This window comes from Musca domestica, unplaced genomic scaffold (genome assembly GCF_030504385.1).
Source record: "Musca domestica strain aabys unplaced genomic scaffold, Musca_domestica.polishedcontigs.V.1.1 27, whole genome shotgun sequence".
NCBI classification, from domain to species: Eukaryota; Metazoa; Arthropoda; class Insecta; order Diptera; family Muscidae; genus Musca; species Musca domestica.
The window spans coordinates 5,208,228-5,230,011 of NW_026712286.1; the positions used below are offsets into that span (position 1 = coordinate 5,208,228).

Here is a 21,784-nt window from a genome sequence, read left to right on the forward strand (position 1 = left end):
TTACCAATTTGTTTTATTTACATATAACACAACCAAAAAGGTTTGTATATACACTTCAATAACAATGTAAGTTCCCTGTAAAAATTATATATATATATTTCTTCTAACAATAATTAATCTGTATCATATCTTAAAGTAAATATCTCCTCATCACTCCCTGATTCTTGTTCAATTTTGACATGTACAATGCCATTACTTTCACTACCATTCTCAGTTGTAGTCGTCGAACAATTACTCGTTATAACAACATCCTCATTTTTGTGCTGCAATATATGATGCCGGTAGTGGGTACGTTGTTCGAATGTAAGACCACATGTTGCGCAAATATGCCTGGTATTATGTTTGAGCACAGTGTGACTACTATACTTGGAATAATTGGTAAATATTTTCGAGCAATGCACGCAGCAATATAGACCATTTGGTGTTGTTTTATTGGAAATATTGGGACTAAGTTCTTTTTCCGGTGTCCATTGATGCCGCTTCGATGGTGATTTGTTAGTTTTATAAATATTTTTGGTAAATGTATAAATAAAGGCATTCGAAAATCTTCTTCTGTTAATTCGGGGAGAATTTTCATTTGTATGGCAAATGGGTTCAAGTTTTGTTAGTTCTTTGCTTTGGTTTTGGGGCAAGCGATTAGATTGGGTTTGGTTAGATTCATTTTTGGATGATCCAGACGGGTTTCTCTTGGATTGGTGTGTGTACCGAATGTGCTGCAGTAATTGTCTCTTGTGGTCAAAAGTTTGCTTGCACTGATCACATGGGAACATTTTTAAATCTATCGTGTTTTTACAAAGTTCTTTACGAGAAATATTAGTCTTTTGTGACTTGGTGTTAGAATTCCCTAGGGAAGTGTTATTCTCTCTCAAAAGACCATTGGATGTTTCTTCATCCAGAGAATTATTATGAGGCATTGGATATCCTTGTGTTCCACAAAGAAACTTGGTTTCAAATTCGATTTTATTGGAAATTTTATTCTGCCCAACAACCATGTCGTTGGTTTGATTAAAACTTTTTGTTTCAATTGACGTGTTCAAATCGAGGGATTCTAATTTCACTGGTTCCCCTGTTTGTCCAGTATCTAAAAGTTTTAATTGAGCTAAATTAATAGAAGCTTGAAAGCTATTAAAATCCACAATATGCCGAAAACATTCCAGACATATACATCTTAGATGTTTGGCTTCTTCCATATTTAAGGTCTGAAAATTAGAAATAATTACTTTATTTAAATTTAGGTTTTGAAATGTAACCCAATTTACCTGTGGATGAAAATATCTGCACAGCAACAGATGCAGTTCATTGCATTGATCATCATCATTGTAAAGATTTTTGAAATCTCTACATTCATTCAGGCATAAGCGGCAAATAACCATGGTTATCGTGCTGAAAGAAAGTGAGATATGCAATTTTGAAATAGGCAATTGGAGACATGTGATGGAAAGTAATGTATTATGAAGTATAGGCAGGGCTTCAAGAAATTAAAAAGTAAACAAATAAAATACGTAGGCATCAACATGCATATGACAAATTACTATTTAAATTTGTATGCCCTACATCAAAAAATTGGAATACTTTACGTATCTATGTAACACATAAAGGGATTCAAATTAAACCCAGTTTTTTCAAGGAAACCTTCTTTCATTTTCATTAATTTGAAAATCACATCATATTTAGTTCTATCTGACTTATTTGTTCATTGTAGATATCTAGAGCTTTACAAGTTTAACCAAATTTATCATTGGCTATTGAATGTCCCCTTTCCAAATAGTGCTGCAGGGTATCAACCAATCGTTTCTGCCCAAATTTGATTGTCTTCTTCCTGCCCTGCTCTCAAAGCGTCTGCGCGAAACAACCTGATGTTCCACAGGAATACAGACACACAAATAAGTGGAAATTTTAAGTCATCTAAAATAAAAAAACTCGGTGTTGGTCACAAAGTTTCTTGAAATAGAAAACAAATAAAATTGCAATAATCTTAAAGAAAATTGAAAGAAAAGTTCAAGAAATAAATTCAAATATTTTTGCAATTAAACTCCACAAAGTGTTTTGTTATTAGAATCGAAGAAATAGTGGTGGTTTTTTCGGTGGCCGTGTAAGAAAAGTTATGTGTTTGGTGTTGAAGAAATCTTTTAAAAAAGTTGTTTATCAAAGGTCTGAATGAAATAAGAAATATGTAATAAATACTACATATTCTTGATGGAAAGCATTCTGTGTTAATCAAGTGGGTATGTTCATCAACGTTTTAAAATATTGGCTTATTCATTGCCTAGGAATGATTCAGATTGTATATTGATTTTCTTTTTGTAGTTTTGACAAGCTGTAAGTTTTATTTATTCTAATATTTAATAAATAGATTTCCCCATTAAGGTGCTTGAAATCCGAATTAAATTCAATCAATGGCTTTCAAGTCATATATGTAAAGCTGCAAAAAATAGTGGCCAGAAAATAGTCTGATAGCTATTGTAGATTTATTTTTTGTAGGCATACAAAGAAACAAATAGGTATGATGTCTATTTCGCCCACTTTAGGGTGTTACATGCAAAAGCGCTACAGCAAGACATAATGAGTGGACTTCAATAAAAATTGTTTGTGAGATGAAGACGCATATTCCGGACAGATTTTGATACAGCGTTCAATATATTTTCCTTAAAATTCGCATAAAAATTATTTCCGAAGACGTCACTTATCCTCGACATCATTTGAAAGAATGTACCAAAGATTACCACCCATTAATATTGGCGATCGAAGTCCCCTTTATAAGACATGGGAGGACAATTCCAATGCATTTTTGGGTTCCTTGTCAAGTCAACATATTAAGATGGTTACACCAAAAAAAAACTAAAGTCGATTCCCTTAGATTTTGCAATAGAGGATTTTTACCCCTAAGCTTCTGTGATGCCAATAGTGGAGCTGTAGATTTCCAAAAGTCAAAGTTTATTTATAATATGGGATATATACAGTATAAAACTCACCTTGAAATAAAAAAAAATATTAATATATTTTCTTAATTCTTCCTTAATGATTGTTTAAAACTTTCTGCAAATTGGGGTTTATTTTCATTGGCTTTCATTGTGCTTCTCACAGTGCTCGTGTTCTCACTAAGATTAAAATAATAAAAATGAACTTTTTCACAGAATTTATTGAATTTAGAATATATTTAAATTAAAACAATAGGAGCAGTTTAATTTAATGTTAATTATTGTCTAAATACCCGTATAGAAGGGAATACTTTTTATGACGTTTCTTCGCATTTTCCCCTCACATTAATCTTTGACTCGTGCTCTTCCTCTCTCACTGATCTTCATTAAAACATTTTACTTTTGCCGGATAAATTGTTAAATTTGTAAACACAATTTTATAAAAATATAAATAATATGATTTTCTTTATGACCATAATTTAAATATGCTGAAACAATCATTTTTATATCGTTTGTTTTATATTTAATTTGATTGCCTTTTGTTTTTATTGTCAACTTTATCTCTCTCTCGCAGATCAATATAAAAAAACATGGTACTTCTCACGGATGAATTATTAACATATCACATAATTAGAATATAAATAATTTGTTTTCATTTGAATTATAGTTTAAACGTGCACATAATTAAATATTTTTAATAATTTTGTTTAACGTTATTGCCTCTGTTTTTTGTGTTGTCAAAAAAAAGGTGCTCTCTCAGACTAAATGAAACACATTGCACTTTTCTAATAAAAATTAATAGATTTTAAACACATTTTTATATATAATTGATCACAAGATTATTGTTAACTTCTGTTTATTCTTTTGTGAGTAATAATTTCTTTTTTTTTCCTGTATTTATTAAAAAATAATACAAGTTATAGAGAGCTCCCACCATCCACCTGATAAACATTGACAGATGAGAGATGTAAAGAAATATAGAAAGAACGATAAAATGTCAAATGACTTCCACAAAAAAAAAAGAACGTAAACATGAAAATCTGCTTTGCCTTCCATCTTTTCATTCAACAGAATTTTACATTCTTTGTTATATCCCATTCTAAACAAAACAAAAAGGTGCCACACATTTTTGTGGACAATGTGGAATGAATCGAGCCATACAGAGTTGCATTTTGTAGTCATCATACCAAGCAAACAGAAGCTCAAAAGTAAAATCCACAACAAAATAAGTATATTCGATGTGGTAAAGGCAAAAAAGATTAATTAAAGGAAATGAAATAATAAAAAACATATCGGAAATCTTTAGATTCCTTCAAGTGTGTGTGTTCTATACAAACTCTAATTGCACAAAAACGTGCCCAAGTTGTGTTGCGAGTGAAGTGCTAGCATTTTCTTGCTAAAACGTGAAACAATCTTGCAGAGACGCCACCATCTACCTTTTTGACCGTGAGACTGTGGTGTGGTATGTATTCTATGGGAAAATAGAAGGAAATAATGTGATAAAAGTTTCTATATTGTGTAGATCATTGACATGCATTCTCAAGATAATGTAAAAGACTTTTAATGATTCAAAATGGCATCAGGATGTAGTGTGGATGTTCTTATAATTTCCATAGCTTAGTTCCAAAATGATCTCTTGCTTTTCAATCTCGTATGAGGTGATCGACTACATAAGTTTCTGCCAAAGGAACTCCCGTGCGTAAATGTGAGGTTCTACATTTGTAGGACAGACGCAAGTAGCACCTTATAGGGCCGTAGATTATTAAACTTGATAATTATTTCATTCGACAGGCCAGCAATATAAAACATCTAAAAATTTGTTCATAAAGTGTTATGTATGCTGAAAAAGGTATCGGAACACATCAAAATATCCAATATCGGGAGATACTTTATTCCAAAACATTCATCCATTTTGTTGCTGATAGGAAAGAAAGCGAAGGAAGGGTTTACAGGCTGGACAGAAGCTACTATGAGAAAGAAATTGAGTTTATTACTAATAAGAATGTGCTCGCCTAGTCAAAGTATGGGTAATTCGAGGCGGAAACAGTATAAAATCCCATGCGAATGAGGGAGGTTTCGTTTTGAATAAGTCAAATTTATGTTTCCTATGAATTTGGAGTCTTTTAGCAGAAGTAGTTTATGGATCTCACAATACTCCAGTAAGGGCCTCGAAATAGCATTAGGTTCCACTGTTTTCCTTTTTCTATTTCCCTGAATATGAGTGTCACAAGGAAAGTTCACAACGATTATCAGGATTTAATTTGTATTCCAGAGGAAATTTGTAAAATTGAACTAAGTGTGAGCGGAATTATGCCAAAGATTTAGCAGATCAACAGATTACAACATCGGCTACGCTGTTTTATCTCCTGCCATAAAAACAAGTCCCTGTAGTTTACCAGCATTTGACCGATAATCTAAGATTTTCTCCTATGGAAAGATAGACGATAAAATATCAAAAAAATGTTTTCGGGGATAAAAAAGTATGGATCAGTTCATTTCAGAACATGGTACCGAAAAGGTTGAATTATCACTTCTTTTGGGACGAAATCTCTTTGCTATCAGACGGATTCCAAAAATTTTAATTATCCACAGACAATACTGATTATTGACCACATTCTGACACCGCAAAAAGAAAGAAGACCAAAAAGAGGATACATGTCTCACAGCTTTTCTGCCCTATCTGTTTTAGACTACATATATTTTGAATTAATAGGTTTCATTTATTTTGCACTAAAAAAATTACCGCTCATTGAACTAATCACTTTTCCCTTTTTTATTCTGTTTTCTTTTAGTTCGAGTAAATTGATAGCAACTATCTCCTGTCTGCTTTCAAGAATACATGGGGAATTCCTGATAGCGATTACCTGGCCGAATTAACAGGTAGGTCAATGCAAATATACTCATTTTTAGTTTCCATAATTAATTTAGTGAAGATAAGATGAAGAATGTAGTTTACCAGAATAGACCTTGAAATATATCCAATCTCTTTATGGGACGTGGGCAGCAATTGCGAATTTTCAAATATTGCAAAAATAAGTTTTATGTATTAAGCCGAAAACGTAGCTCAAAGAAAAGGTATCAAACTAAAAAAATAGCCATTGACCGAATCAGGTAAGTATTTATGTAAACATCTGCGAAAGGATTTTCTTGAGTTTATAAAGAATACCTAATACCTTAGATTTTTCCATGTTGCTGTCGGAAATGGTTTCTTAAACAACTTCGACGGAGTATTTTCAAGAAACCTATTTATTTTTTTAATTAGAATTCAAAATTCCAACTGAGGCCTGAATCGGGTTATATCTGCCCCTTAAACCAAGTTCTACATTGAAGGCCCATCTTTTCACTTCTTCCTATATAAAAAGTGAAAAAAATGTATATTATCTTCGGGGAAGATCTTTTCCTCTTGACTACGTCAATAAACGATGGATTTCAAATCGGGACATTTAAGCTCCATTTCCTCTACAAAATTGGCTGGAAGTTTTTATATAGATTTCTTAATATGTAAAAAACACAACTGTAGGTTACTCACCTATTTAGAAGAATATGGAAAAATACAAAAATATATTACTCACATACATAGGAGTAACCATGGCTCAATAATTGTGCCATGGGAGTAACCTATTTCGAATATTTAAAATATGTCGTGTATCCAATTGAACTGATTTTCCTTGCCCAAATCTAAAATAAAAGGTCGATTTTTGCTATTTTCAATTTTTAAGGGGTCAAAGATGCTTTTTTAACTGTTTTTTAAACCAAAATGATTGCTTTGCTAAATTTTTCCAAAACAAAAAGTTTCATTAAAGCTTTGTATCCTTTGTTTTTGATTTCTTTTTCTGCTAGGATCCTTCTACCAATCTGCCCACTTTTAAAGCATTATTCTAATTGTGTTCTTGTTGTATTCATGGGAAAACTTATTCAAAGATGTCTCAGAAGAATAGCTGCCGTTTGTGTGTGAAGTGGTGCGAATATGTTAAAAATCTCTACGACGAGAGTGGTCAACCAAATGCCTTGTATGAAATCATCGCTAAATATTTTCATCCTACGGTAAGAGTGACTTTTATTCTAACATTTAATGCTAAATTGCTATGCCAAAGAAAAAAAGCGATTGGTAGGTAGGCCACAGACACAATTGAAACGCCAGCTACTTCTGAGATGTGAATAGTTTTCCTCAAATATTAAGGAATTGATTATAAAAATTGAACTTTGCCCAAACCTTCCACTCGCTTTGTTGGTAATTTATTGTTAAATGTCTCCCCTTTTAAAGATTGTAAATTTGATTGGAAGTCCATTTCAAATCTTAGGTTTTAAATATCGAAAAATACACATATTTGACTGGTATTTGCCGCCAATGTTGGATACACATTAAAGTATTTACCGGTTTTCAAAGAACCATTAAAGAGGCCCAAGCGATTCTCCTTGACTCCTGCCCGGAAGATATAAATGAAACCAAATTGGAAACACACTTTGAATATGGAAGTAATGGAGAAGACATACAATTTGTCATTACCTCCTCCGATCTCAATATTAAAGATGAGTTTGGTGAGGAGCCAGCGGGAGAAGGTTCAGGGTCAGTTGGGGAAGAATATCTGGAAGAGGATTGCAATACCTCCAATGCAATGAAAGGGCCCCAGCAATATGGGGGCGATGAGACAAATGTCATCAACATAGAAGAATTGGCGGATGATGGTGCTGGCCATTTTGAGAATGAGGGAGGAGAAACCATCTTACTCGATAATAACAATGAAAATGAAGTGAATGAAATGGAGTTGCTTCATTTACAAAATGAATATGAACAACAGCATTTGGATGAGATAAATACCGCTGAATATCCCGCAAATAGTTTTTCACAGGTGCAACAGAATGCCCATGAAATGTCCACTAAAAGTCATGTGCCACAGGAATTGTATAATGATGCCTGGAGTGGGGAAATTGTTGCCGAAAATTTGACATTTGTTGAGGATGGCTCACAGCAGCCGCACTACAACAACGAGAGCCAGGAATTCTTTAATAATTCAACTGCTACACCAGATACAGGACAAACCCAAGATGATAGCCCCTCAATTATTCTACTCAAGGATGAGTATCAGTTGGAACCTGCCATGATTTTTAAATGTAAATTTTGTGGCTATTTTTGGAAAACCAAAAAGGAGTTGAAAACACATGTAATGCAACAGCACAGAGATCAATTATATAAAAATAAAAAAGCCAATACCACGCCGCAAATAACGACAGCCACCAGCTCCGCCTCCACCTCCAATTCCACAAACAACTCAAGTCTTTTGCAACCACCCAAAGAGCGGCCAATACAACATACAAACGAGAGGCGAGGAACACTATTAAAACGTAGCCACCAACATCCTGCCCACACACAACACCGGCCAAAGCGACACATACTCAACAAAGACATAACTGTGAGAGTTGAGGGTGCAAAACCCATTGACGATTTCAAGCTATTGCAGCTGGAGTGTAAATCCTGCACGAAATGTTTTAATAGTGAACAAGAATTCAATAGTCATCCATGCCTGCGTACCGTTATTAAGCCTCGCATTGCCGTGGGCAAGCGGACATTTAAACTACCGCCAGCAGCTACAAAAATGTTACAAAATAAGCCACAATCGTCTTCGTCTAGTACGGCGAATGGCCCCTCATGGATCTACGCTTGTTCATTTTGTACCAAGTCGTATTCAACATTTAGTGAACTAAATAGTCATAGGGAAAGAGAGCATCCCCTGGAGAGAAATACAAAATATCTTAAAATACTGCGATAAAATTGTATTTTATTTTTTTTTGTTTCAATAATTCGCATTTTTGGAAATTATTAATTTCCCTTTTTTTAGTTAAAATGTAATAAAAAAATTATGCAAACACTATTTTTCTATAAAACGAACATTGTTTGATTTTCGAGAGGACTAAAGAGAGGGGCGTTATTTTGGGTCATAATCTCCAAAGTGGAGGGTTTGGCAGAGGACCTCAAAGGACATCTACCTAACACAAGAGGACCAAAAAGGATCATCAGCTTTAAAATAGAGAACCCTAACGTAATCTACTCTACGCTAGGAGGCCCAAGGGGTCATCTATTCTACTCTATAGGACTGAAGGGGCCATTTACTCTTCACTAGAGGACCCAAGGGGTCATCTACTCTACAGTAGAGGGCTCAAGGGGTCATCTACTCTACAGTAGAAGGCCCAAGGTGTCATATATTCTACAGTAGAGGGCCCAAGGGGTCATCTACTCTACAGTAGCAGACCAAAGGGGTCATCTACTCTATAGTAGACGCTACTGAGGACCATCTTATCTACAGTAGACGCTCCTGAGGACAAGTTAATCTACGGTAGACGCTCCTGAGGACAAGTTAATCTACGGTAGACGCTCCTGAGGAGCATCTACTCTACAGTAGACGCTCCTGAGGACCAGCTACTCTACAGTAGACGCTCCTGAGGAGCATCTACTCTACAGTAGACACTCCCAAGGAAAACCTTCTCCACAGTAGTCGCTCCATAGGACAATCTACTCTTCAGTAGACGCTCCTAAAAAAAAAATTAAAATCTACTCTACAGTAGACGCTCCTGAGGAGCATCTAATCTACAGTAGACGCTCCTGAGGACCATCTACTCTACAGTAGACGCTCCTGAGGACCAGCTACTCTCCAGTAGACGACCCAGTGGACCATTTATCCACAGTGGACGAACCTGAGAGCCATCTATAGGAGAAGATCCCACAATACATCTTCTCCGCAGAAGGCATCCTAAGCCTGCAAAAAAAAAAAAAAAAAAAAAATGACGAGTCTCTTGCCTTGCCTTCTTTGTAGATTTAGAAATTTCAAACTTTAAAAACAATTCTCATGTGTTTTTTCTGTTCATTTTCTTTTTCTTTTTGACCTTTAGGGAAGACATTCAGTACGACCTCACTTTCTGGACAAATATTTAAAATTCTTGAACATGTCCCTGAGCAATTGCTGTCGTTTATGTGGACATAGATGCGAAGAAGGCAAGAGTTTGTATGACGATAGTGGACAACCTAATGCTCTGCATGAAATCATTGTCAAATATTTCCACCCTACGGTAAGGGGAAGAGAGGAAGGGGTGAGAGTGGTTGAAAGTGGTGTCTGATGTTCAGAGAATTTATTTTTTTTATAAATTTGTCTGAAGTTGTGACACCATTAAAGCCAATTAATGTCCTTTCAGCACCAGTTTTTTCAAATCCAACCTTTTTATAATCCTAGGTCATAGATATAGGTAAATATCGTCATCTAACCTCAATCTGCCGCCAATGTTGGCGTCAGGTATGGAAATTTTGTAATTTTCAAAAATCAGTACATGAAGCCCAGCTAAAGCTGTATGATCAATATCAAGAGGACTATAACTTAACGACCTCCAGTGGACAACATTCAATGGAAAAACAAAATTTAAGAGTTCAGAATACTCCTCAAGTCATGGACCAGACATTTGATGATTTAATCAATATAGAATCTGCGACCAATTGCATTAGCTTACAGCCAGTAACGGCAACTGTGGAAAAACCAACCTCCCACCCGAATCAACCTGCAGAAGAATTCGTTTCAATGATTTGCGTAAAAGAAGAGACAAATATTTCTGAAAATACAGAACCCATATTTTTGATAGAAGACTCCACAGAATCATCGGAAGATAGTCGAAATAATATTGTGGAATTGAAAAGCGAGGACAGAAACATGGACAATCATCCGGTTGAGGATACTACCCAAGAAGACATGGATACTCTATGTGAAAGCGATCTAACTGACTGCACTGAAAGACCATTAAGGTGCGATATCTGCATGAAATTTGTGCGGACGAGAAAGGCTCTACAACTGCACAAGGATCTGTATCATTTGAAGATTTTCGACAATCAACCGGCTGAGTGTAAAATTTGCCATTGTGTTTTGGAAAACAACATGGCTCTCTATGTCCACTATAACTGTGGTCACAAATTGACCACCTACTCCTTTTCCTGTCCCCAGTGTAACGAACTCTTCAACATACGCGAACAATATCACTCACATTTAAAGTTAGACCATGGCCGGGATGATCGGCCATGTATAAGTGATTCGGATAGTAATGGCTCGGGTTGTCAAAGTAGACGGAAACGAAGAAAGCAAATTTTTCAGATACGACATGAAGAGAAAAGGGAAAAGATTTAAGATTTTTTTTTCGCAATAGGATTTTTTTTTAAATTTTAATAACAAAGAGAAAACTGGAAAATATATATTTTTTTGAAATTTTTTTTAAAATTTGAAAACTTGAGACATTTTATTTTTAATTAGTGTATTACTTTGCTCTTAACCAAATAAACTTTTTTTTCTAAATAAAAGCAAACAAATTCGTATTTTATTTCCACCTTTTGAAGAATACAAAAGACTTAGGACACAAGCATTATTGCATTATTGGAATGTCTTCTAAAGATCTCTTTGAAACGATTAAAAGAGAGGAAGAATTACTCCCTCTAATCATATATTCCACAAGAAAAGAGAGTTAACTTTTTCTCTCAATGGTCCTCAAGGGCGTCTACTGTAGAGTAAATGACCCTTAGGAGCGTCTACTGTAAAGTAGATATCCCTCAGGGGCGTCTATTGTAGAGTATGTGGCCCTAAGTGTCGTCTACTGTGAAGCAGTTGAATATCAGGGGCGCCTACGAGAGAGAGGATGTCTCTCAGGTTCGTTTACGGGAGAGTAGATGGCTCTCAGGGTCGTCTACGGGAGATAAGATGTCCCTTAGGGTCGTCTACGGGAGATTATATGGCCCTAAGGGTCGTCTACTGTAGAGATGGCCCTCAGGGTCGCCTACGGGAGATTAGATGGCCCTAAGGGTCGTCTACTGTAGAATAAATGGACCTCAGAGTCGTCTACGGCAGAGTACATGACTCTTAGGGTCGTCTACGGCAGAGTACATGCATCTTAGGGTCGTCTACGGGAGAGTAAATAGCCCTCAGGGCGTCAACGGAGGAGCAGATGGTCCTGAGGGGCGTCGCCTGTAGAGTAGATGGCCCTCAGGGGCGTCTACTGTAGAGAGGATTGCCCTCGAGGGCATCTACTCTCGAGTAGATGGCCCCCAGGGACGTCTTCTGTAGAGTAGATGGCTCTCAGGGTCGCCCACTGTAGTGTAAATGGCCCCAAGGGTAGTCCACTGTAGAATATATGGCTCTCAGGTTCGTCTACTGTAGAGTAGATGGCTCTCAAGGTCGCCTACTGTAGAGTAAATGGCCGCCAGGGTCGTCCACCGTAGAGTAGATTGCCCTCAGGGTTGCCTACTGTAGATTAGATGATCCTCAGGTGCATCTACTGTAGAGTAAGAAGAACCTCAGAGTTATCTACTGTAGAGCAGGTTGATCTCAGGGTCGTCTGCTTTAAAGTAGATGGTCCTTAGGGTCGCCTACGGTAGAACAGATGGCTCTCAGCGTCGTCTACGGGAGAATAGGTTGCTCTCAGGGTAGCTACAGATGATAGACAGAGTCGCCTACTGCAGAGTAGATGACTCTCAGTGTCGCCTACTGTAGAATAGATGATCCTCAGGGGCGTCTACTGTAGAGTATATGGCCCACAGGTTCTTCTACTGTAGAGTAGATGGCCTTCAGGGTCGTCTACGGGAGAGAAGATGGCCCTCAGGGTCGTCTACGGTAGAGTAGATGGCCCTCAGGGTCGTCTATGGGAGAGTAGATGACCCTCAGGGTTGTCTACGGGAGAGTAAATGGCCCTCAGGGTCGTCTACGGCAGAGTATATAGTCCTCAGGGTCGCCTACGGGAGAGTAGATGGCCCTCAGGGTCGTCTACGGGAGTGTAGATGGCCCTCAGGTTCGTCTGCGGGAGAGTAGATGGCCCTCAGGTCGTCTACTGTAGAATAAATGGCCCTCAGGGTCGTCTATGGTAGAGTAGATGCCCCTAGGGGTCGTCTGCGGGAGAGTAGATGGTCGTCGTGTTGTCTACGGGAGAGTAGATAGTCATCAGGTCGTCTACGGAAGGGCAAATGACCCTCAGGGGCGTCTACTGTAGGGTAGATGGCACTCAGAACCCACTACGGGAGAGTATATAACACTCAGCGTCGTCTACGGGGGATTAGATACCTTTACGGCCTTCTATCACAGAGTAGATGGTTCTCAGGGTCGTATGTCAATATTTAGATTTGATTTAAAAAAGTTTTGGATCTATTTTCCACTCCTCAAAATAACATCTCTTTTATTCTCTCTTTTCTTTCCATTTCAGTATTTTTATAAAATTTTCGCTCCATGACAGCTATACATTACCACTGAAAAACTTCCAAAAGTTCTAATTCCAAAGAATCTCAAGTCCACATTCCATGAAAACATGACTCAGTCCACGACCTGCCGGTTATGTGTGGACAAGTGTCAGGAATACGAAACGCTTTACGATGAGAATGGTTTTGGGAATGAGCTGTACGAAGTGATTTTCAGTTTGTTTCATCCGAAGGTAAGTTTCCCAAAAACTCTCTCTCCCCCCTCTCTCAAAAACTGCCCATCCTGAATATCTTCCCTGATTTTTTTTTGTGAAAATATTTCCCAGATTATAGACATGGACAAATATCGCCACCTAAACATAATCTGCAATAAATGCTGGGGTCAGGTATTGGATTTTCATAATTTTCAAAAGTTCGTTACCGATGCCCAGGAGCGGCTGCAGGAGGAGGGGGATACAAAAGATGTCAAGACCAGCACGGATGTTGAAAATTTCCTAGTTGGATTTCCTGATGCGGCAGGTGATTTTGATAATAGCGCAGCGGGAAATATCGAAGGTAGTTTTGTTTCTTTGTCGGAAATGGCCGCCATTGAAGCTGATGGCGATACACCGCTCAATTCGCTTGCGGCCCATTCAGCTGCTTTGACGAAACGTAAATTTGCCCAGAAGATAGCCCAAAGTCATGTTGAACCAAAGAAATCTAAGTCGGGTGGAGAAAAGAAAGGAGGCCGGAGCCTTCCCCAAATGCCGGTGATAAAAATGGAACGAGAATTTGAGCTAATTGATGTCCACGATGATTATGATGAGGAAGCTGACATGCCCAGCACATCGTGGAATGCCACGGCCCCTGAGGATGATTATAATTTCCATGATGACTCTTCCATTATTCTGCTCGATGATTCCGACGAGGACGAGGAAGTGGAGGCGGAAGAAGACTATTTCAACATGTCCATGTCCCAGTTCAATGCCGACTATGAGAATGAGGAAGACGGCTATGAGCAACACGGCTTGGTGGATGCCATTGCCGGCATTGATGGTCGCAGGGACAACAAATCACGTGAGGAGCGGCAACAACATCTGAGTGTCCTACTGGCCAACTTTATGCCAATTATAAACTGTGATCTGTGTTCACACAAATGTAAATCCTGGCCGGCATTGCAGGCCCACTTCCTGAAGAAACATCCGACCGAGCAATGCTACATTCCCTGTTGCGGCCGCAAACTGAAAGAGCATTGGACGCTCAAGGAGCACATGCGTTATCACAACGATCCGAACACCTTCAAATGTAAACTTTGCGGTCGCGTAAATACCACACGCTGCTCGCTTAAGCGCCACATCGATGCCCAGCATCCGAGCTATCAGAAGTTACGGCATTTCTGTCCCAGCTGTGATAAAGGTTTCACCACCAAGAGTGGTCTGCGATATCACTGTACCACGGTCCACGAAAACTATGGCAAACCCGAGAGTCAGGTACAACCGGATGGTAGCACGCTGCATGTGTGCAAACAATGCAGTCGTTCCTTTAAGAGCTTGGATATGGCCCGCAAACACATTTACTACAACCACAGTCAGGTGGATCGCCTAAAATGCCCCACCTGTGGCTGTATTTTCAAAAAATCGCGACCCTATCGCGAACACGTTGCCTCCCACACCAAAAAAGAGCTGTACATCTGCGCCTATTGTCCCCAGAGGTTCACCTTCATGAATGCGCTGCGTTGCCACCGGAAGAGTAAACATCCCCAGGAGCCGGAGGAAAATTGCTACGTGGAAATCTACGGTGAACATGAGCAATTTTTATAGACTACAAAAGCCAAGGGGGGAAGTGTGAATAAAATTTCCTAGATTTTAATTTTGAAAATCACTTTTATTTTGGAAAAAAATATATTTTGATTGAAATCAATTTTGTAAAAAATAGTTTATTTTCTATTTCAGAAATTTGATTTGAGAAATTTAATATATTTGCATTTAAAGTTAATTTTGAAAAGACCAAACGATGGGTCTCTGGAGGTTTGTATATAGCAGGATCCGTGGAAGTCGATATAGAATACCAGAAAAAGCTCTTTGGTAGGGTATAGAAGGAAAAGCTCTCTGATAAAGGCTCGTCTTAAATGGAAAGAGAAATAGGGTAGCTCGTCCGAAGTTCGAATATAATATCAGGATCTCGCCCGAGGTTCGAACAGAACAGGAAGAGTTCGCTCAAGGAATAGCTGTAGCTTACCAGAGATTCGAATAGAATAGCACAAGCTCGTCCCAAGTTCGAATAGAATAGTAGGAGCTCGTCCGATGTTCGAATCGAAATGCGGGAGCTTCACCCAGGTTCGAATAGAATAGTAGGAGCGAATCTAAGGTTCGAATAGAGCAGGGGCTCACCACGGCTTCAAATAGAACAACAGAAGCTCGTCCGAAGGTCGGATAAAATATCAGAAGCTATCCCGTGGTTGGTATAGAATAGTAGGAGCTCACCCGATGATCGAATAGTATAGCAGGAGCTTACCAAGGTTCGGATAGAATAGTAGGTTAGAATAGAATAGAATAGCAGGAGCTGCCCTGAGGTTCGATTAGAGTGGCAGAAACTCGCCCGATGTTCGAACAGAATAGCAGGAGTTCTTCCGAAATTCGAATATAAAGCAGTAGCTCACCCGAGGCTCGAATAGAATAGCAGAAGCTCAACCGAGGCTTTAAGTAAAAATGCTAGAGCTCCCAATAGAATAACAGGAGCTCGCTAGTGGTCCGAATAGAACAGCAGGAGCTCGCTAGAGGTCCGAATAGAATAGCAGGAACTCGGTAGAGGTCCGAATAGAATAGCGAATAGTAGCAGGAGCTTGCTAGAGGTCCGAATAGTAGCAGGAGCTTTCTAGAGGTCCGAATAGAATAGCAGGAGCTCGTTAGAGATCCGAATAGAATAGCAGGAGGTCCAAATAGAATAGCAGGAGCTCGCTAGAGGTCCAAATCGAATAGCAGGAGCTCGCTAGAGGTCCAAATCGAATAGCAGGAGCTCCAAATCGAATAGCAGGAGCTCGCTAGAGGTCCAAATCGAATAGCAGGAGCTCGCTAGAGGTCCAAATCGAATAGCAGGAGCTCGCTAGAGGTCCAAATCGAATAGCAGGAGCTCGCTAGAGGTCCAAATCGAATAGCAGGAGCTCGCTAGAGGTCCAAATCGAATAGCAGGAGCTCGCTAGAGGTCCAAATCGAATAGCAGGAGCTCGCTAGAGGTCCAAATCGAATAGCAGGAGCTCGCTAGAGGTCCAAATCGAATAGCAGGAGATCGCTAGAGGTCCGAATAGAATAGCAGGAGCTCGCTAAAGGTCCGAATAGAATAGCAGGAGCTCGCTAGAGGTCCGAATAGAATAGCAGGAGCTCACTAGAGGTCCGAATAGAATAGCAGGAGCTCGTTTGAGGTCCGAATATAATAGCTGGAGCTCGCTAGAGGTCCGAATAGAATAGCCGGAGCTCGCTAGAGGTCCGAATAGAATAGCCGGAGTTCGCTAGAGGTCCGAATAGAATAGCCGGAGCTCACTAGAGGTCCGAATAGAATAGCCGGAGCTCGCTAGAGGTCCGAATAGAATAGCCGGAGCTCGCTAGAGGTCCGAATAGAATAGCCGGAGTTCGCTAGAGGTCCGCTCTCCATGGAAGTCAGTATAGAATAGCAAGTGGAGCTCTCTGAATGAAACAAGAATTGGCTACTTATGCGTCGAACTCATCAAAAACCATTCATTGAAGATTAACAGGAACTCTGCAGAGATTTGAATAGATTTATTTAGATTTTGAAATGAATAATTTGAGAAACATTTATTAAATAGTTGCTCTGAATATTCTCCCAGTTCTAGGAAAATTAATGACGCTGCCCCCACAATTTGTTACATTTTGGCTACAAATGAACTGTATTCAAACATAAATTTATTAATTTAAATTACTGTGCATCGCAAAGCCTGTACCAAATGCCCAATTTTCCTAGACAACATGGAATTAAATCTTTAATTGATTGCCTGTCCCGACCCGCTTATTTGAAAATGTTGAGCGGCCTAAGTTTGTTTCTTAAAATATTGTTATTAACTTTTCTTGGGGTAACTTTGAAAAAACAACAGTTACACCTCAATTTTGTGGCAACCGTTTTAAGTCAAATTTATGTCGAAGGCTTAAAAAGTTAAATTACCTCAAAATGTGTTTTACGCTTCTCAAAAAAGGAAAGAAACACAAGCAAGCATAATATGCTTACCTGTTCGCCAGATAGACAGGGCAATTTGTTAGGGTCCATTAAGTTAGGCAAAGGCTGGAAAGTGATTTTTCCACATGAAAAATGTGAGACCACAAATGGAAACTGAAACAAAAAAAAGGAAATTATTTTGAATGGGCCAGGAATCCCTGAATAGACAAATTCGAGTTTCCCACACCACGTGAGTGGAAGCCCGCAGTTTTTTTCACTTTGACATATCCAACAGAGACTAAATGAATTTGTATGTTTATTCTATTTTGAAGCTTTGCCATTGATTTGGAAAATCTAGCCCACCCTCTTTTAGATAACAATTGAAAAAAAATTGAAAACAATTTCCAACTTATCAAAATAAGTAACGGGAAAACATCACCATCCCATAAAAAATAATTCCTAATGACTGACATACGTTCGATGTGATGTAAACGCTTTTCTTTTGTTTGGCAATTCAATCTAATTGAGTTATCCCTGTAGAGATGTACATACGCACTTTTTCCACCACCCTTTTCAAGTGGAAAATGTTTTTGTTTTTTTTTCATGTTGCGTTTTTTAACCACCTTTTTCGTGTACTTTGTGCCACGAAATGAGGGTACATCTGAAGTGACTTAAGTGATAACGAAAAAATTGAAAAAACGTAACATCACAAAGTTCCCAGCCAATTAAATTGGGTAATTATATGAAATTATCATGGGAGGATGATGTCAATTGAAAACTAAGGAAAATGGCTTCCGAAAGTACAGTTTTCAACTCAGGAAGTGTTTGTTTATATTGACTCAATTGAGGTAAAGGGGGAAAAATGAAGTAGGACCCAGCCAAGCTGAAGGGCCAGGGAATTTCTATAGACGAGATGAAGCATCAGGAGTGCATAGTCCTCTGTAAAACTTCTCCTGAAGTCGCAGGGAGTCTCTATAGACGAACTCAAGGCACAAAGAGTCTTTATAGTCGAGTTGAAGGCGCAAGGATTCTCTAAAGACGGGTTGAAGGTGCAGGGAGTCTCTACAGACAAGCTAAAGGGCCAGATAGTTCGTATATACAAGCTGAAGGCGCCGGGAGTCTCTATAGACTGATTGAAGCGCCATGGAGTCTATAGAAGAGCTGAAGGGCCAGCAAGTCCCTATAAGCCAGCGAGTCTCTATAAGCCAGCGAGTCTCTATAGACGAACTGAAGGTCCAGAGAGTTTCTCTAAACGAACTGAAGGCCCAGAGAGTTTCTATACACCAGCTGAAGGCACAGCAAGTCTCTATAGACGAGCTGAAGGCGCAGCAAGTCTCTATAGACGAACTGAAGGCACAGCAAGTCTCTATAGACGAACTGAAGGCGCAGCAAGTCTATATAGACGAGCTGAAGGCGCAGCAAGTCTCTATAGACGAGCTGAAGGCGCAGCAAGTCTCTATAGACGAGCTGAAGGCGCAGCAAGTCTCTATAGACGAGCTGAAGGCGCAGCAAGTCTCTATAGAGGAGCTAAAGGCGCAGCAAGTCTCTATAGACGAGCTGAAGGCGCAGCAAGTCTCTATAGACGAGCTGAAGGCGCAGCAAGTCTCTATAGACGAGCTGAAGGCGCAGGGAGTCTCTAGAGGCGAGCTGAAGGCGCAGGGAGTCTCTAGAGGCGAGCTGAAGGCGCAGGGAGTCTCTAGAGGCGAGTTGAAGCGCCAGGGCGTCCTTATAGATTAGCTGAAGCGCCAGGTAGAGCTGAGAGTATCTATAGACGTGCCCAAAGAGGAGAGTATCTATAGACGTGCCCAAAGAGGAGAGTCTTTAAAGATGAGCTGAAGGCGCAGCAAGTCTCTATAGACGAGCTGAAGGCGCAGCAAGTCTCTATAGACGAGCTGAAGGCGCAGCAAGTCTCTATAGACGAGCTGAAGGCGCAGCAAGTCTCTATAGACGAGCTGAAGGCGCAGCAAGTCTCTATAGACGAGCTGAAGGCGCAGCAAGTCTCTATAGACGAGCTGAAGGCGCAGCAAGTCTCTATAGACGAGCTGAAGGCGCAGCAAGTCTCTACATAGACGAGCTGAAGCCGCAGGGAGTCTCTACATAGACAAGCTGAAGCCGCAGGGAGTCTCTACATAGACGAGCTGAAGCCGCAGGGAGTCTCTACATAGACGAGCTGAAGCCGCAGGGAGTCTCTAGAGGCGAGCTGAAAGCGCAGGGAGTCTCTAGAGGCGAGCTGAAGGCGTAGGGAGTCTCTAGAGGCGAGCTGAAGGCGCAGGGAGTCTCTAGAGGCGAGCTGAAGGCGCAGGGAGTCGCTAGAGGCGAGTTGAAGGCGCAGGGAGTCGCTAGAGGCGAGTTGAAGGCGCAGGGAGTCTCCAGGGATATGGTAGAGACGATATGGTAGAGCTGAGAGCCAGAGAGTATAAACGTATCCAAAGAGGAGAGTCTCTTTGGACTAGGGAGTCTTTGTAGAAAAGCTGGAAGTGTAGGGAAATCTCACAAACGAATTCAAGTGCCAGGAAGTTTTCCTTGATGAACTGGAGGGGGAAGACCTCCTTATAGATCCTCTATAGATCCCCTCATATTCTATTCAAAACTCTATAGATCGCCTATAATTATATTCGGGTTCCTATAGATCTCCTATTCTATTCGAACCTCTACAGATCACCCTGTATTACATACGGCCTCTATTGGTCTCTTCATACTCTAATCGGACCTCTTTAGATATTTTCACATTCTACTCGGTCCGCTATAGATCTTTTCATATTATATTCCTATTTCCACACTTTCTATTAGAACCTTTAAAGATCTCCTGGTATTTTATTCTGATCTCTAAAGATCTCCACATTTTTATTAGGACCGCTACAAATCTCAATTGTTCATTCCTTCGCATTTTCTCTGAGTCTCTGTAGACGACCCCTTTCATGCAGGATGATCTTATATCTCCATAGGTTCTCTATAGCGATGTTAATAGAATGTGAGAATATCCATAGAGGTCCGAATGGAATATGAGGAGGTTTATAGAGGTCCGCATTGAATATCAGGAGATCTATAAAAAATCCGAATTGGATATTTACAAAAGTCCACATAGCGCATAAGGAGCTCAACACAGACTCGGACTAGACTGCTTGGCTCTCCACAACTCGTCTAAAGAACTAGTCTACCTGGCCCTTTATCTGGCTCTTCAGCTGTTCTCTGGAGACTCTCTGGCCAGCCTGGGCCTCCATCTCATCTATAGACACTCTCTGGTATCTCTAGCTCTTGTGTGAAATCTACCTGCCTTTACAGCTCCTGCATATGTTCATATGAATGTATTAATTTATTATTTTCCATATTTTGCGTCGAGTGGGTGTCACTTCTGCCATTTGATTTGCTCGGCAACAACACCAAACATCTGTTTGGGAGTTGCTTCAAAATTTGTGGTCAGTTTTATTGTCAGTGCCTGGAAATGACGTATTTGTGATATATTGCCGGCAATGTTCATTCCATTGGCCATGCAGATGATCCCCTGATAATGATGGCCAAAGGCAGCAGCAGCAAGCTTGCTTCTGGCTTTTGGGTGTTGATGGCGATGGGAACTGACCAAAGTGTTATTAATGAGTTGTTTCGTTCGTTTTTTGTTGCTTTTCATAAAAAAACAGAACAAAATTTATTGCTTTATTTGCGACGCATGACCTCCAGCGGGAGAAATGCTCTAATTAAGTGACTTTTACATGGAAGTGTTGTTGTTGTGCTCTCTTCTTTTGGGAATCATAAATCCCGAACCGATCAAAGGAGAACTAATTAGTTATATTGTGGTTTAATCGGTTGTTACAATTATTGACAGACCATTTCGATAATGGCTTTAATTAGAAATCTATCAAAAAAGTAGGAGAACATTCCAGCACCGATGATGACTTTCATGGTTTGGAAACAAAAGGCCAACACCATTCGAAATCAAAACAATAGTCCACCACCCAACCCCGACAAACATTTGATGTGATATGACATGCCCTGTCAGTTGGTCTTCCCAGGGAAGCCTTAGCAGTTGATCTTATTATTTCGAAACATTCCTCCGCCACACTTGTTCGAATTCTATTTGCCATGGAAATATGGAAGACAAAAGGTCACAGCTGTAAACAAAAGGAAGGCCCGCTACAAAGAAAAACAATGCCTGAATCCTTAGAATATTTGCCGTGGCACTTGTTTTTGTTAGGAAAAGGAGAACAAAGGACCGTCAAAAATTAAACAAAGAAGGAGTCTTTGTTTGATTTTTTTCTCTCCCCGAGGGGGGGTTTGATGAGAACACCCATCATTATGGGCAATAATGATCATGTGGTGTCATCATGGCGGGCCCGATAACATTTTGGATGAGTCGAGATTTCTAGGAGGTCTTCGGAAAACAAACGGTAAAGACTGGTGGAAAACAAAAGAAGTTCAAAGGAAGACTTTTAAGAGAATCGCAGCAGCAAACTTAAACTGAAGTGAAAGAGGGGCTAAAGGTAAGCAAAAGAGACAGAGACCTTAGCCGAATCGCCAAAGG

The 21,784-nt window shown here is 39.7% G+C and overlaps 2 protein-coding genes across 11 annotated transcripts; one reads left to right on the forward strand and one right to left on the reverse strand.

Annotated features, from left to right (window-relative positions):
* LOC131803159 (oocyte zinc finger protein XlCOF8.4-like) lies at positions 1–3,864 on the reverse strand. Of its 6 annotated transcripts, none has more exons than XM_059124251.1 (4): positions 3,263–3,864; positions 2,973–3,098; positions 1,260–1,941; positions 1–1,199 (listed from the first exon to the last, which is right to left on the reverse strand). In XM_059124251.1, exons 3-4 carry the CDS (start codon positions 1,371–1,373, stop codon positions 114–116), a joined length of 1,200 nt encoding a protein of 399 aa, XP_058980234.1. In that variant the 5' UTR covers positions 1,374–1,941; positions 2,973–3,098; positions 3,263–3,864; the 3' UTR covers positions 1–113. The 6 variants fall into 6 exon arrangements, with proteins under 6 accessions (XP_058980234.1, XP_058980236.1, XP_058980232.1 ...); XM_059124253.1 differs by having other exon boundaries at positions 3,230–3,864; XM_059124249.1 differs by having other exon boundaries at positions 3,212–3,864.
* Positions 1,969–15,038, forward strand: LOC131803158 (transcription factor grauzone-like). Of its 5 annotated transcripts, none has more exons than XM_059124247.1 (4): positions 1,969–2,225; positions 5,711–5,798; positions 6,759–6,962; positions 7,220–8,801. In XM_059124247.1, exons 3-4 carry the CDS (start codon positions 6,840–6,842, stop codon positions 8,684–8,686), a joined length of 1,590 nt encoding a protein of 529 aa, XP_058980230.1. In that variant the 5' UTR covers positions 1,969–2,225; positions 5,711–5,798; positions 6,759–6,839; the 3' UTR covers positions 8,687–8,801. The 5 variants fall into 5 exon arrangements, with proteins under 5 accessions (XP_058980230.1, XP_058980227.1, XP_058980229.1 ...); XM_059124244.1 differs by lacking the exons at positions 6,759–6,962; positions 7,220–8,801 and adding exons at positions 13,134–13,358; positions 13,452–15,038 and having other exon boundaries at positions 1,984–2,225; XM_059124246.1 differs by lacking the exon at positions 1,969–2,225 and adding an exon at positions 4,082–4,380.
* The last annotated feature ends 6,746 nt before the right edge of the window (positions 15,039–21,784 follow it).

What these genes read in the sequence shown, in the direction of transcription:
- LOC131803159 (XM_059124251.1), bottom strand. Translation starts at nt 1,373, where the DNA reads ATGGTTATTTGCCGCTTATGCCTGAATGAATGTAGAGATTTCAAAAAT. An exon ending in GCAGATATTTTCATCCACAG is followed by an intron (nt 1,200 to 1,259) that starts GTAAATTGGGTT and finishes TCTAATTTTCAG; the next exon opens with ACCTTAAATATGGAAGAAGC.
- LOC131803158 (XM_059124244.1), top strand. Translation starts at nt 13,236, where the DNA reads ATGACTCAGTCCACGACCTGCCGGTTATGTGTGGACAAGTGTCAGGAA. An exon ending in TCAGTTTGTTTCATCCGAAG is followed by an intron (nt 13,359 to 13,451) that starts GTAAGTTTCCCA and finishes AATATTTCCCAG; the next exon opens with ATTATAGACATGGACAAATA.